This window comes from Giraffa tippelskirchi, chromosome 5 (genome assembly GCF_054371585.1).
Source record: "Giraffa tippelskirchi isolate mGirTip1 chromosome 5, T2T-mGirTip1v1.2.pri, whole genome shotgun sequence".
Taxonomy (NCBI): domain Eukaryota; kingdom Metazoa; phylum Chordata; class Mammalia; order Artiodactyla; family Giraffidae; genus Giraffa; species Giraffa tippelskirchi.
Genome location: NC_137279.1, coordinates 16,393,947 through 16,407,984, shown reverse-complemented (window position 1 = coordinate 16,407,984; position 14,038 = coordinate 16,393,947). Strand labels below are relative to the sequence as shown.

Below are 14,038 nucleotides of genomic sequence, written 5' to 3'. Positions count from 1 at the left end.
TGTTAAGCTAAGTTATTTTAGTGGAGACGTTTATACACTTAGTATATACTTTGTTTCCAGTGAATTTTCACATTTTTCATTGCAGAAGTAGCACAGTATAGTAGAGATTACAAAGTTTTTCGATTAGAACCGAGTTCATATCTTAATGCTGCTGACATGTGAATGATCTTGGACAACTTATATTTTGTCTTGGCATTTTCAAAATCCTCTTCTCACAGTACATATGTTCTTTAGATTACCTTTAACAGTTAACTGCTGATTAGTCCAGTTTATTTATAGACTCTCAAATCTGTATCTCCAACTGAGCTTTTTCTTTCTGTGCATCAGACCTTTGTAAAAAAGACTGCTTATTGAACAATATATTGCTGTCCAGAAACAAAACTTTCCAAACTGAAGAAAACCCCCTAATTCACTGCATCTTATGTGTCTCACAAAGAATGAATTAGCAACTCCTTACACCTTGTGCTGTTGAGGAGTCCTTTCAGTCCTTTGGTTTGTAGCCACCTGCCCCTTTTACTGCTTCTAATAAATTGACAAGAGAGTCTAGTATTATGGTTCCCATTCTGTTCTTTAGTTGAGACTTTACCATAGCTGCTGGCATTGCAGTGGAGCAAAGAAAACTCTACTCCTTACAAAAAGGGGTTCTAATTCATCCCTTTTCTTTGCACACCAACACCACTCTTTTCATCTTGATTTGTCCAGTCTTCACCTCCAAAATCCTAACATTTCCATCCCCAGCAATTATGATGAAATATCCTTAACAGTCCTGGATTGTAAACCTCATTTCTCTGCATAAGCAGAGACCCATTGGTAGCATTCCTTTAAAACAGTTAACATTATTACTTGCAATGCACAGTACAGTGTGGAATACAATGGTTACTAGGACCCAATGCCTGTATTCCAAAATCAGTAGGCCAGCCAGGTATGTGCACAAAAGGGAAAGACAGCAGAAAAAACGGAACCACCTCTTTAGGTTCTGAATTAGAATCTCTTCTAAATGTATACAAGCTATGTGTTGGTTGGTCCTGGAGGAGGAAGCTTCTTAAATCCCATTTGAGGAGTAGAATTAGGATTTGTCATCCCTTGACTTCGAAAATTAAGATGGGTGGTAAGCAGAATGGCCCCTCAAAGATGTCCACATCCTAATTCCCAGAGCCTGTGAGTATGTATCTTGCGTGGCAAAAGGGGCTTTGCAGATGTAACAGAAGATGGGGACATTACCCTGGATTATCCAGGTGGGCTCAATCTAACCACGAGTTCTTAGAAGTGAAAGGGAGAGGGCAGAAGAGTTGGGTCAGGGAGATAGAAATTCAAAGCAGGAAAGGGACTCAGTCCATTGTTGCTAGCATTGAAGATGGAGGAAGGAAGACATAACCCAAATGCAGTTGGTCACTAGAAGCTGGGAGTAGGCCCCAGGTGACTACAGTTCTCAATCCTACAGCTGCAACAACAGAATTCTGCCAACAACCCAAGTGAACAAGGAAATAAATCCTCCCCAAGAGCATCCAGAAACACTGATTTTTAAGCCCAGTGGGACCCGTGCCAGACTGCAACCTGCAGAACTGTTTGATAATAAATTGGTAGTGCTGAAGCCTCTTACGTTATGATGGAGAGAAAATGTAAGGGTAGGAAGGCAAAGGAGGGAGAAAAATAACTATCAAACTTCAAATTTCTTAGTCTTAAAAACGCTTTGTGGATGCTTCAGTAAACTGAGAATAGGGGGCAGGAGGAATGATTGTAAAGTAGGCCTGAGAAGTAATTGGTTGGAAACCAATGGAAGCAACCAAAAGGAGGCAGGTGACCAATGACTGAGAAGTTTGTTCATGCAAGGCTATTGCTTTCTGTTCAGTCTCAAAAAGGTCTATCTGTCCATCAGCTACTCTTTGCAGGAAACAAGGAAGTAGAGAATTGGAAAGGAAAATCCCACTTTGACAGCTTATTGATTATAAAGAGGCTTTTTCTTAAGGCCTCCTCCTCAAATTATTTTTTATGTCATTTGGCAAAGACAACCGTGTGTTTTAAAAAAAGCTATTCAGTGAAATACTGAAGAACAACATTTATTAAATTCAGCGTTAAGAGATTTATAGCAACACGGTCACTTTTACTAAATTACAGATAGTCAGTTTGCAGAAGGAAAGATGAAGGGCTGAAGCCTGTGCTTATTTCCTTTTATATCCTGAAATAATGTAAATTGTGCTTTGTGAAAAAGACCAGTTTCTTAAAAAAACACCCTGTTGTAGAGCACATGGCAATCCAATTTAAAGGTTATATTTTCTAGCTTAATTTGCACTTAGATATAGCCATGTGATTAGATTATGGCTGGAGGGGGGGCATAAAAGTTAGTATAACGTGTATGGCTTAGGTCTTATCCCTTCTGCTTGGCTGAAATTTAGACAGTGGCTTGAGCAAGAGTCGCTATCAGACCATGTGGTGATTTTGGATAGAAATCATACAAATGGAAGACAAGAAACTTGAAGCACTTGAATTTCTAGCACTCAACACCTAATACTGAGTACCCATGTGGAACATCTGCTAGTTCTGTAACTGAATACCTCTGGATTTCTTGAATATAAGGGAGAGATACATTTTCTTTGTTTTTTGTCTTATTTTGACTTTTTGTGTTTCCTATAGTTAATCCTATATAACTCTTAGCTTGAATTCCAGTTACCTGCACAGATACGTAGGAATGAATCAGGAATTGAACATAAATTGGCCATAAACTACATAAAAAACCTAACGCTTCTTATTGGACTAAGGCTGTAAGAAACAATATTCAGGGACTTCCCTGGTGGTCCAGTGGTTAAGACTCCATGCTGTCAATGCAGGGAGCTTGGGTTCAATCCCTGGTCAGGGAACTAAGATTCCTCTTGCCCCATGGTGTGAGCAAAAACTTGAAAGAATTTTAAACCATATTTGCTTTTGGAATGGGTGGTGATGGTATTACCATTTAGCTCTTATGTTGTGTGATATTTCAAAGACATTTTGAGCAATAAAATGAATCTTCAGTGAGAGCATTAAATACAACCAGGTTAGCTCACCTAGTGTGTGTGAGTTGCCCAGGTGTGTGCAACTCTTTGATCCCATGGGCTGGAGCCTGCCAGGCTCCACTGTCCATGGAATTCTCCAGGGAAGAATACTGGAGTGGGTTGCCATTTCCTTCTCCAGGGAATCTTCCCGACCCAGGGATCAAATTGGGGTCTTCTGCATTGCAGGCAGATGCTTTACCCTCTGAGCCACTAGAGAAGCCCTTAAATTTATTTAATTTATTTTATTTAATAATTTATTTAATTAAATAAAATTTGAATTACCATTTCTGTGGGATATGAGATTTATTAAATATCTGAAATATAAAACTTTAAATCCAGATGCTTCAACTTGTTACTATTCGAATATCCCCCTTTAAGTTTGCTTCTATTTTATTATTATTCATTTCCAAATTCAGATTTTGCATTACTTTAGAGAGCATATTATCATCTCTTTTATCTCCTGAAGCAGCCCCTTTGTTGAGGGCTTCTTCTGCTACAATAAAAAACTGTTCAGTTGGTTGAAGAATGCTTACTCCATAGCCATTGTTGTTGTAAATATGATTATTAGTCATCTTCAATTTGGGTGCTGGAAGAACCTGTTAAATTATTCAAGGAAATTAGGTTTTCAGTAATTTCTCTAAAAATTAAATATGAACTAATGAACATTTCACAAAACTCTAGAACTTAATTCTTGAGCTCACACATTTCCTTAAAACAACTAATCTCAGTTTTGAACAAGTGTTATTTTCCTCACACTGGATTCGTGTTTAATGTAATATTAACTACAAAAATGTTTGAGGAAATAGTATATGAAGTTTTCAAGTTTATCATTAACTATACAAGTCTAGAGAGGGATCTAGAAAGGTAGAATTTACATAAGTAGAAAAGAATGCGAAGGCATTTCACTTAAATATTACTGCTATTTGTTTTAATTGGTTAGATTACAACTTTTGAACTACTTAAATGTTTCTTAATATATTTATCCTCTATTTGCTTTACTTGGCCAAATGTATTAATACTACAAGTCTGGCTCAATGAAAAAAAAAAATCTAAAAAGAACTTACCCCTTTCTCATGTTCAAAGTTATTTACTAAGAATTTAAGTTGATAAGTCTAGGTTAAAAAATATTAGAATACCTTCATATTAACTCCACCTAAAGTGCTTTTTGAACTGTCACAGGTTCTAAGGTTATTACAGTGATGAATTTCATTTCTTTCCAGAATGGCTACGCTCCCAGGATACAGTTCAACACCAGCACCCTGTAAATTAAAAGCAAATAAAACAACCTACAAAACACATGTACACCTCCAAAATTTTCTTTAGATTTGAAAACTAGTTTTATATTAGCAGTCTAAACATATTAAGTTACATGAAAATACAATAATACAATTTATTGTGGAAATGTTTAAAACATTGAAAACACTGTCAATAATTAGACCTATAGGAAGGCTGAAGTATGGACCATTTCATGGCTCTCCACCCAAATCACATCTTAGAAGGGAAGATCTCTTACAGCAATTATTCTCAGTAGTTATAAAAATTAATGTATATACTTTAAATCCTTCATAATGCTAAAATCAGTTAACCTGACTCATAATCTGTTTACAACCACTGATTCCTAGATTTTTTAAAAAAGCACACATCAACAAAACTAATTTCTTACTTTGGACTCAGGCAGTTCCCTTTCCTAAGTATACTAAGTGTACAAAATGACATGCTTGTACTTCTCGTTTAATTTTATCAGTTTCCAAGCTTAATTAAAATTCTATTCAAAGATAAAACAATTGGTACCTTCTGTTTACATATTAAGATCAGTCAAAGTTATATACAGCCAAATAAACCCATAAATTTTATAAAATAAAATACCTGAGCACCAGTTATTTCACTGTCTGTAATCGTCAAAGCAGCCCCTGTAAGGACACATACTCCTGTTCCTTCACATTTTAATACACAGTTTTCTAGAGTCATGTGACCAGACTCTACCACCACAATACCATCAACTGTCCCTTGTTGTATCAAAGATAGATGCATTAGTTTCACATTATCAGCTTTGGACACCACAAAACTGTCATGAGAAGGTTCAGAAGTAATCATTATTTCCTCTCTCTTTCCAATTCCTGATTTATAGGGACAAAAATACATAATTAAATGACTACTTCAAAAGCTTAAAGCCCATTAGTCATTCAGTAACACTTGCTATTACAAGTAACATTTGTAATTATTCAGTCAACCATTTAGACACTTAACTATAATGTAGTCTGTGTCCTTATTTTGATGCCATGATGGAAGAATATGGGTTTATAATAAACGTAAATGAACCTATGGTACTTAACACACACATTCCACTACATATTTCTCTATATTACATAGCAGTAATCTACAAAATGTGTAAGATACAAAAAGCATCTTACCATAACCTGGTTTCAAGACCATAATGAATTAACAAAAAAGGCTGGCAGACTGTTGAATAAGGTTATAAGATTATTGTAATCATATCTATAATTTTGCTCTAGAAGTAGTCACAATCATCTAAGTTTAACACCTATCCAAAAATGAGGGGGTGGATATTAAAGACAACAAATTTTTAAAATTAACAAATACAATCCTTATTACCCATATAGTTCAGCAAAATGTAACATTACAGTCATCAAAATCTAGTGAGAATTATGCTCAATTTTTGAAATGATAGCAAAGTTTAAGTCACCTGTCTTGTCTTTTGGCCAGACAATGGGAATAACCTTAATGTAAAAGGGCAGAATTAAAGTCACTAAATATGTTCAGAATCTAAAGGAAATTTAGTAAACTCTGCTTTTTTACTTCTAGTTTAGTAAGTTTCCATATGAAGCTTTTTGAAAAAAGTGTGTTTTAATATAACCTTATATTTGGGTTTTCTACTAAAGTAATATGAAATGTGTGGAGACGAGAAAAAAGTAGGTGAAAAATAGAGCTGATGGAAGATACTGTGAGCAGGGTTTTTTTGTTTTATTCTGACTTTGATTATTTATCATAGGAAAACAGTCTCATTGATCTGCTCTGGTACAGTATGTCCAAATGAGGTAGTCTGTACAGATAATATACCACTGGACAGGTGCATATGTGCGTGCATGCTCAATTGCTCACTCGTGTCTGACTCTTTTGTGACCCCACGGACTGTAGCCCACCAGGCTCCTCTGTCCATGGGACTATCCAGGCAAGAATACTGGAGCAGTTTGCCATTTCCTCCTCCGGGGGATCTCCCCAACCCAGGGATTGAACCCTCATCTCCTGCATCTTCTGCATTGGCAGCTGAATTTTTTACCACTGAGCCATCTAGACGCCCACACTGGACAGGTGAGAAAATATTAATTGGAAAAGGCACATAAGGGATTTTTGTGAAATGTGAAGCTCTGTTCTAATTTCTAGTAATCTGATTAACCATGTTTTATAATATACAGTTTGCCCAGAATACATTGCTATTAAAAGATGAAAAAGGACATCTTGCTAACCCTTTATAACGATGTCATCAGTCAATAAAGCAAGATTTATAGCTTGATATTCTCCTGGAAAAATAACAACTGTATCTCCACTGTAACAGCTGTCCAAAGCCAAATCCAAATCATCATGCTGTTGGAGAAGTGTGTCTGGAGATAAGTCCTTAACCTGAAAAGAAGAAATAGAACAGTAGGTCTAACTGACATAGGTCATTAAACTCAGTTAACTCCTTGGTAATGTGCTTTTTCACCTTATCTTATAGGTAATGCACTGTAAATATTGTGTATATTTATGTTCATTAAATGCTCAAAGAACAATGAAAAGATATTTTCTTTACAATCCCTAATAATTTTTAAAGCTACTAAATACAGCCGGAAGTTATTGTGACCTTTACCTCCTAAGCCTCACAACAGTTCTTTGAGGTAAAGTATTATTATACCCTTGTAATGTTAAAAAATTGAAACTCAGTGAGAGTAAATGATTTGCACATGGACACAGAGTGAGTGAGTGAGTGAAGTGAAATTTTAGGTCTAGGTTTTGATGACCCCAGATCTCTTTCCTATTGGAAACTACTGCTTTATCTCCTTTAACTCAAACTGACCCTAAAATTTTGGTAAACCATCAAAAATTTATTACAGATTCTAAAACTAAAATGAAAAAGTACCAGGAATTTGCACTGGGAGTAGAAAAGGTGAAAGAACTTCATTATTAGAGTCAGTAAGAATGAGGAACTTGAAAAATAAAATTTGAAAACTAAATATATACTGTGAAAAAATGTCTATTCTTTTATCCCAATAGAAACAGCATTATCATTCATGTATCTTTTTCCTTATTATAAAAAATAGAAAATTGAAACAAAGCATAACAAAAACGGAAATTTTAACAAATTTTTACCTAAATAGAATATGAACTATTTTCCTTGTCTTTTTCCTATACATATATTCACATTATAATACTGATATATCATAAGATGGATGCATATGATTTTGAATCTTGATTCTCATTATATCACATTTCCCCATGTCTTTAAATATTTTTTCAAAGCCTAATTTTTTAAAATTACATAATAATACATCATATAGATGTGTCATTATTTATTTATTTATTTATTTGACTGTCTGAGTCTTAGATACAGCATGTGGGATCTAGTTCCCTGATTAGGAGTCGAACCTGGGCCCCCCTGCATTGGTAGTGCAGACTCTTAGCCACTGGGCCATCAGGGAAGTCCTGATGTGTCATAATTTATGTTATGATTTTCTATCCTTATTTAGATGGCTTATAATTTTTCAATATGAAAATACTACCACAAATAAATTATGCACATCTCTGGTTATTTTTTAGGGTAAATTGCTAGATTGAGAATTACTGTCAAAAGGTATAAAACATTTTAAGCCTCTTGTATACATATTGCTAAACTGCCCTCCAGAAAAGTTTAACCAATTGAAACCTGATCTGAGAACTCACTTTTCTGCAAGCTCATCAGAATGGGGTATCTTTTAAATGTATTAAAATATTTGCCATTTTCACAATTTTTGCTGCCTAATTTTAATTTTCTTTGATAAGCAGGAGTGAACTTTTTTCTAGAAATATATATATGAAACTCTTATAATAATCCTCACTAAATCAGCAAACCAATATAATCATTTGTGCTTGTATTACATCTTATGTACTCTTATACATCTGTGGCAAACAGTATAAGGATTATCTCTGTAAATAAATGCTGTGGAAAAACTCTAGAATCCACTGCATTTTTTTCCCTTGAGTTTTTTGTTTGGGTTTTGTTTTTGTTTTGTTTTGCTGCGCCATGCATGTGGCTTGCAAGATCTTTGTTCCCTGACCAGGGATTGAACCCATGCCCTCTGCAGTGGGAAGCTTGGAGTTCTAACCACTGGACCACCAGGGAATTCCCATCATTTATATTTTTCTTATTCCCCCTTATCTCGGAAGAGGGACTGGCAAAGAAACTGACCTTTGTTTTACCTCCCTCAGGATGGAGGAGCTTTTCAAGTAGCAGCTGATAAAAGCATTTAAAGACATACTATACCCAAAGCTACCTGGGACAAAGGATGAAGGAAGGGACAAGGAAAAGCGTACAAATGAGGAAGCTGAAGAGGAAGATTCTTGGGGTAATAAGAGCTACCTCATATCCTGGGAATCTACAATGAAATGCACAATCTCAGGGATGGATGCATATACTCAGAAAAGATCTGTATAGACCTTAAGCTTGTGCTTCTGGCTGATCATGGCCCTGTGCAAGCAGAATGTGAAAGCAATTGGCAGAGTTGTAGGCAGCCTGACATAGCTTTGAAGAGTACCTAATCTGCAAAGACAAGATTTTTTAATTTTTTTTAAATTAACTTATTTTAATTGGAGGCTAATTACTTTACAATAGGGAAATTTCTGTCAGGTCACTAACTGTATCTCAGTTAGTGACATAATAGAGACTTTAGCAGCCATACACAGAATAGAGCCTTTGCAAAAATAGTTTGGAAAACTCACTAAACATATGGACAACTGCAGTCCTCAACAATCAATACAGCAAACTCTTGGGATAGAATCCAAGTCCCAGAGTTACCATGTTATAATATTAAAAATACCCAGTTTTCAACAAAAATTATAAGACATACAAACAAACAGTAAACTATGGTCCATTCACAGGGAAAATTAAAAAGAAAAAAAAAATTAACAGAAACCACCTGAGGAAACCCAGAAAAGCATTTGGACCTTTTCTTTGGAAAGAATATTTGACAAAATAGCAGTTGAAAACTTCAAATTTGTTGAACAAACTAAAACTTCTCTGCATCACTGAACATTATTAAGAAAGTCAAAAGACAACTACAGAACAAGAGAAAATATATGCAAACATATATCTAAAATGAATTTAGTATCTATATAAAGAATTCATAATTGATAACAAAAAGACAAACAACCCAACTAAAAATAGGCATAGGACTTGAGTATATATCTCTCCAAATAAGACATACAAATGGCCAATAAACACATGAAAAGATGAAATGAAAAACAAAATCACAATGAGATACCATTTCATATCCGTTAGGATGACTGTAATGAAAGAGACAGATAAGTGCTGATAAGGATGTGGAGAAATCAAAACCCTCATACATTGCTGGTGGGAATATGAAATAGCTCAATGGCTGTGGAAAACATTTTAGTGACTCTTTAAAAGGTTAAACATAGAATTACCATACTCAAAAGAATTGAAAACAGGTAGTCAGACTAACATTTGTATATGTTACTGTTCACAATAGGTGGAAACAACTCAAATGTCTATCAGCTGATGAATGGATAAGCAAATTGTGGTATATACATGCTGCTGCTAAGTCGCTTTAGTCGTGTCCGACTCTGTGCGACCCCATAGACGGCAGCCCACCACGCTCCCCCGTCCCTGGGATTCTCCAGGCAAGAACACTGGAGTGGGTTGCCATTTCCTTCTCCAATGCATGAAAGTGAAAAGTGAAAGCGAAGTCGCTCAGTCGTGTCCGACTCTTAGCGACCCCACGGACTGTAGCCTACCAGGCTCCTCCATCCATGGGATTTTCCAGGCAAGAGTACTGGAGTGGGGTGCCATTGCTTTCTCCGATGGAATATTATTCATCCATGAAAAAGGAAATGATGTACTGATACGTGCTCCAAAGTGGATGAACCTCAAAAACATTATGCTAAGTGAAAGTAGCCAGACACAAAAGGTCATATATAATATGATTCTATCTATATGAAATATGCAGAATAGGTAAATCTACAAGAGATTGGTAGTTGTCAGGGCCTGGGAAGAATGAGATTAACAGTTGAATGGATATAGGATTTTATTTGGGGGGTGATGAAAATGTTTTGGGACTAGATAGACATGACAGTTACACAATTTAGTGAAATAATATTACTAAATGTCAGTGAACTGTTCACTTTAAAGTAACTCATTTTTTAATGTGAACTTCATCTCAATTTCAAAAAAAAAAAAAGGGAAAAAAGATACAAGAAAGAGAAAGAATAACCAAAAGCACAGTCTCTCTGAGGAGTCAGGTAGCAACAGACTCAGTAGTGCAGATGGAAGGGAACTGATTATTCTTTGTACCTGGTATATTTTCAGATACAGTTTACCACACTTTCTGAAGCACTACAGGGAAACTAACTCTGACAGTGACAGGTACATGACTGAGATCTGAATGGCAAAATAGTAATAGTATTAGTAGTTCACATTTTTGTGGTAGGCACTTTGCTTAAAAATTTACATAAATTATTTTACTTAAGCCTAATGACTCTATAGGATACACTTCATTACTCCTTTTTATAGATAAGGAAATAAGAAAGTATGTGATTTTTTAAATCTAACCCAATTATTATGAAGAAAAGCTATGAATCAAACCTAGCTTTTATTATTTTAAAGCTTATATTCTCCACCACCACACTATCCTGCCTTCTAGACAAAGAAGGAACAGGATAGAGTCCTGTGATGAACAATGGGGACATTGATATTTCTCCTAAATATAGAATAACTAATGTTGAACCTTAGTTTAAGCACTGAAACAAATACTGCTTATTTCTGTCAGGAATGACTCAGAAATCAGACTGAGTCTAAACGTAAAGACAGTCATCACAATTTGAGAGCTTAGGGAAGTAAAGACATATTTAGTTCAGTTGACTGGAAGGGTATTTAGGACATTAATTCAATAGAAATACAAGAGGACTAAGGACAGACTGTGTACAAAAAAACAGTAAGTTCAAATTTAGGATTTTTGTATGTTAGTGAGACATAAGGTAAAGATGTGAGAAGAACTTGTAGTGATGTTGATCAGCAAAAAATGCAAGAGGGGATAAGTTTACTGAAAAACCACTGCATGCCAGGCACTGCTAGGTATTTTATACACAGCATCTCATTTCATCCTCAAAAAAACAAAAAGATAAAGTTCAGTGGTGTATTGGTGGTGGTAGTTGTGATGGTGGTGGTAGTGGTGGTAGCCATCATAGTAGTAGAAAACATTTATTGAGTACTTACTATGTGCTGGCCATTATTCTAAGCACATCACAAATATGAATTCATATAGTCTCTATAAATAAAGAACACAGTATTATCCCTATTTTACAGATGAGGAACTAAAGCGCAAATGGGAAAACAGCTTGTTGAAAATCACATAACTAATAAGTGCCAAAGCCAGACTCTGCATCCAGGCAGTTTGGCTCCAGAGATCATCCTCTTAATCAGCACAGTTTTTTTCTCTTTTTAAAGCACTCTGAAAATAAAGAAATTGGAGTTCAGAGTTAGGCAGCTTGCCCCAAACAGGCTATTTCAACACTGGGCTACCTAACTACAAAGTCCATGCCTTTTCACTACACTGCTTGTAAAGATCACCAGCATAATGATAATGGGCATGGATAAAACTGTTTAAGGAGAGAGTGTAGAGCAGGAAAAAGATTAAAGAATCTTCAAAGTTAAGAAAACTGTTAAAGGCTTATATACATAGCTGTGACTAGGTACACCAAATTAAAATATTTTGTCCACTTCAAAGGTAAATCTAAAATCAAAGATCTAAGCAAAGTAGAAACTGATGATGCTGCCTCCTCAGAGGAGTCTTCCTCTCATTGTCCTGTCCTCTGAAGTTTGTGGATATTTACTTACACAAATGAAGACAGAGTTGCAAAGCACTGAATAAAAATCACAGAAATATTTTACTGTTATATAGGAAAATAAAGCCAAAAACAGATTTAAAAACAAAAAGATAGGCAAAAATAAAAATATTTTAAAAGGCTGGAGATAAAATCTATACCTTACTTTACAATGATGTGTCAAAAGATGTTTACAAATATAATTGGTGGAATAATTAATATTATTGAAAATCTTATCCAATAAGCAAATCAAAGGAAAATTAAATTTTGTTTAAAATAATAAAAATTGGTAAGATAACGGATAAGACCAGTCTAATAGGCCAGGCTTTATCTCTAATCACTCTTCTACTAGGTATTAAATACCATCCTTTCTGGACTTCTTTAGTTCCTCATATATACCCCATACTCTGTCAAACATGTACTTATTTACTAATTCAACAAAAAATGCTCAGCACCCACCTTGTACCAATCATCATGCTCCCTTGCTCTTAAAAGCTAGTATATTAATAGTAAAAGAGACATACATTCAATAGGTAGCCACAGAAAATATTTAACACAGTTATAAGGAAAAGTGACAGTAAGGGAACGTGCAGGGTGCATAGTATGTAGTCTATGTATTCTGGAAGGTTGAGCAAGTTTTTTTCTATGGAAACGACATTTAAATTGAGACCTTAAGGACATACAGTAGCTCTCTGAAACAATGTGGTGTACACCAAGATGTGGTTTAGTGAGGGAGGAAGGGGGAATATGAAGGTGATGGGATGATAAACTCTCAGAAGACTAATTAACAACTGGGTAGATGGTGGTGCTGTTTACTGAAACAGAGAACTCTAGAACATAAACTAGTTACTGGATAAGATCATGAATTTAATTGTGGACACTGAGTTGAAGTACTCAGGAGATAATTAAGGGGTGATGAGCAATAGGTAGCTAGACATACAGGTTTGGGGCCCAACAAAAAATGTGGGCTGTGGATACACATTTTAGATTATCAGTGTAAATAACTGAAGTCATGGGAAAAGATCACATAAATCACTTAGGCATATTATAGTGCAGAAAAAAGATAAGTTCCAAGCATTTAGAGGACAGAAGGAGAAAAACAACAGCAACAACTAAAGAGATTGAACCAGCAAAGTAACAGAAGACAATGAAAAACTATTCAAGGAGAGAGCTGTGAAATACTACTGAGAGGTCAAGTGAGATGACTTAGAACATTTCCCCACTTGGGCTAGTTAAATTTACACTCATCCTTTAGGTTTCATCTGAGTTATTCTTTCAGCCAGCATTGCCAGAGTTCCTAACTCTGCTTATGTACCCGTCCTATGTGCCTCCTGTATATACTCCTATCGTAGCATTTATTATGTCATTCTGTGTTGCAACTGCAATAGCCTATTTACTTGTCCGTATCTCCACCATAGGGCTTCCCAGGTGGCTCAGTGGTAAAGAATCCACCTGCCAATGCAGGAGATGTGGGTTTGATCCTTGGGTCGGGAAGATCCCCTGAAGAAGGAAATGGTAACCCACTCCAGTATACTTGCCTGGGAAATCCCATGGACAGAAGAGCCTGGCAGGCTACAGTCCATGGGGTCACAAAGAGAGTCGGACACGACTCAGCTTCGACTAAACAACATCTCCACCATCATTCAAACTGGTCAGATGTATGGAAGAAGCAGGACTGTGGGTCTGGTTCAAAAGTGTATCTCCCTCAAATGCAGTATTTCTCATATTTCTCTCCCATAGGTGCTAGCATAGCACCTGGCAACAAGATTAGTACTCTGTAAATAGTTGTGGACATTTATTTATTTAGTACCTATTATATGTCGATCACTGAGCTGGGTGTAATGGAAGAATTAAGACATTAATGTCAGACAAGAATCCAACCTTCAAAGAGCTTCTTTTCTAATTATATGCAGCTAAAACTT

General features: G+C 35.7%; 1 protein-coding gene across 1 annotated transcript in view; it reads right to left on the bottom strand.

Annotated features, from left to right (window-relative positions):
- Positions 1-3,310: 3,310 nt before the first annotated feature.
- Positions 3,311-14,038, bottom strand: part of SHCBP1L (SHC binding and spindle associated 1 like) — a 35,685-nt gene continuing 24,957 nt past the window's right edge. The window contains exons 7-10 of the mRNA XM_081492532.1: positions 6,512-6,665; positions 4,893-5,143; positions 4,163-4,285; positions 3,311-3,622 (exon numbers count right to left, since the gene is read on the bottom strand). Of these exons, the coding sequence (XP_081348658.1) occupies positions 3,371-3,622; positions 4,163-4,285; positions 4,893-5,143; positions 6,512-6,665 (780 nt within the window). The 3' untranslated portion in view covers positions 3,311-3,370. The remainder of the gene's footprint in view (positions 3,623-4,162; positions 4,286-4,892; positions 5,144-6,511; positions 6,666-14,038) is intronic.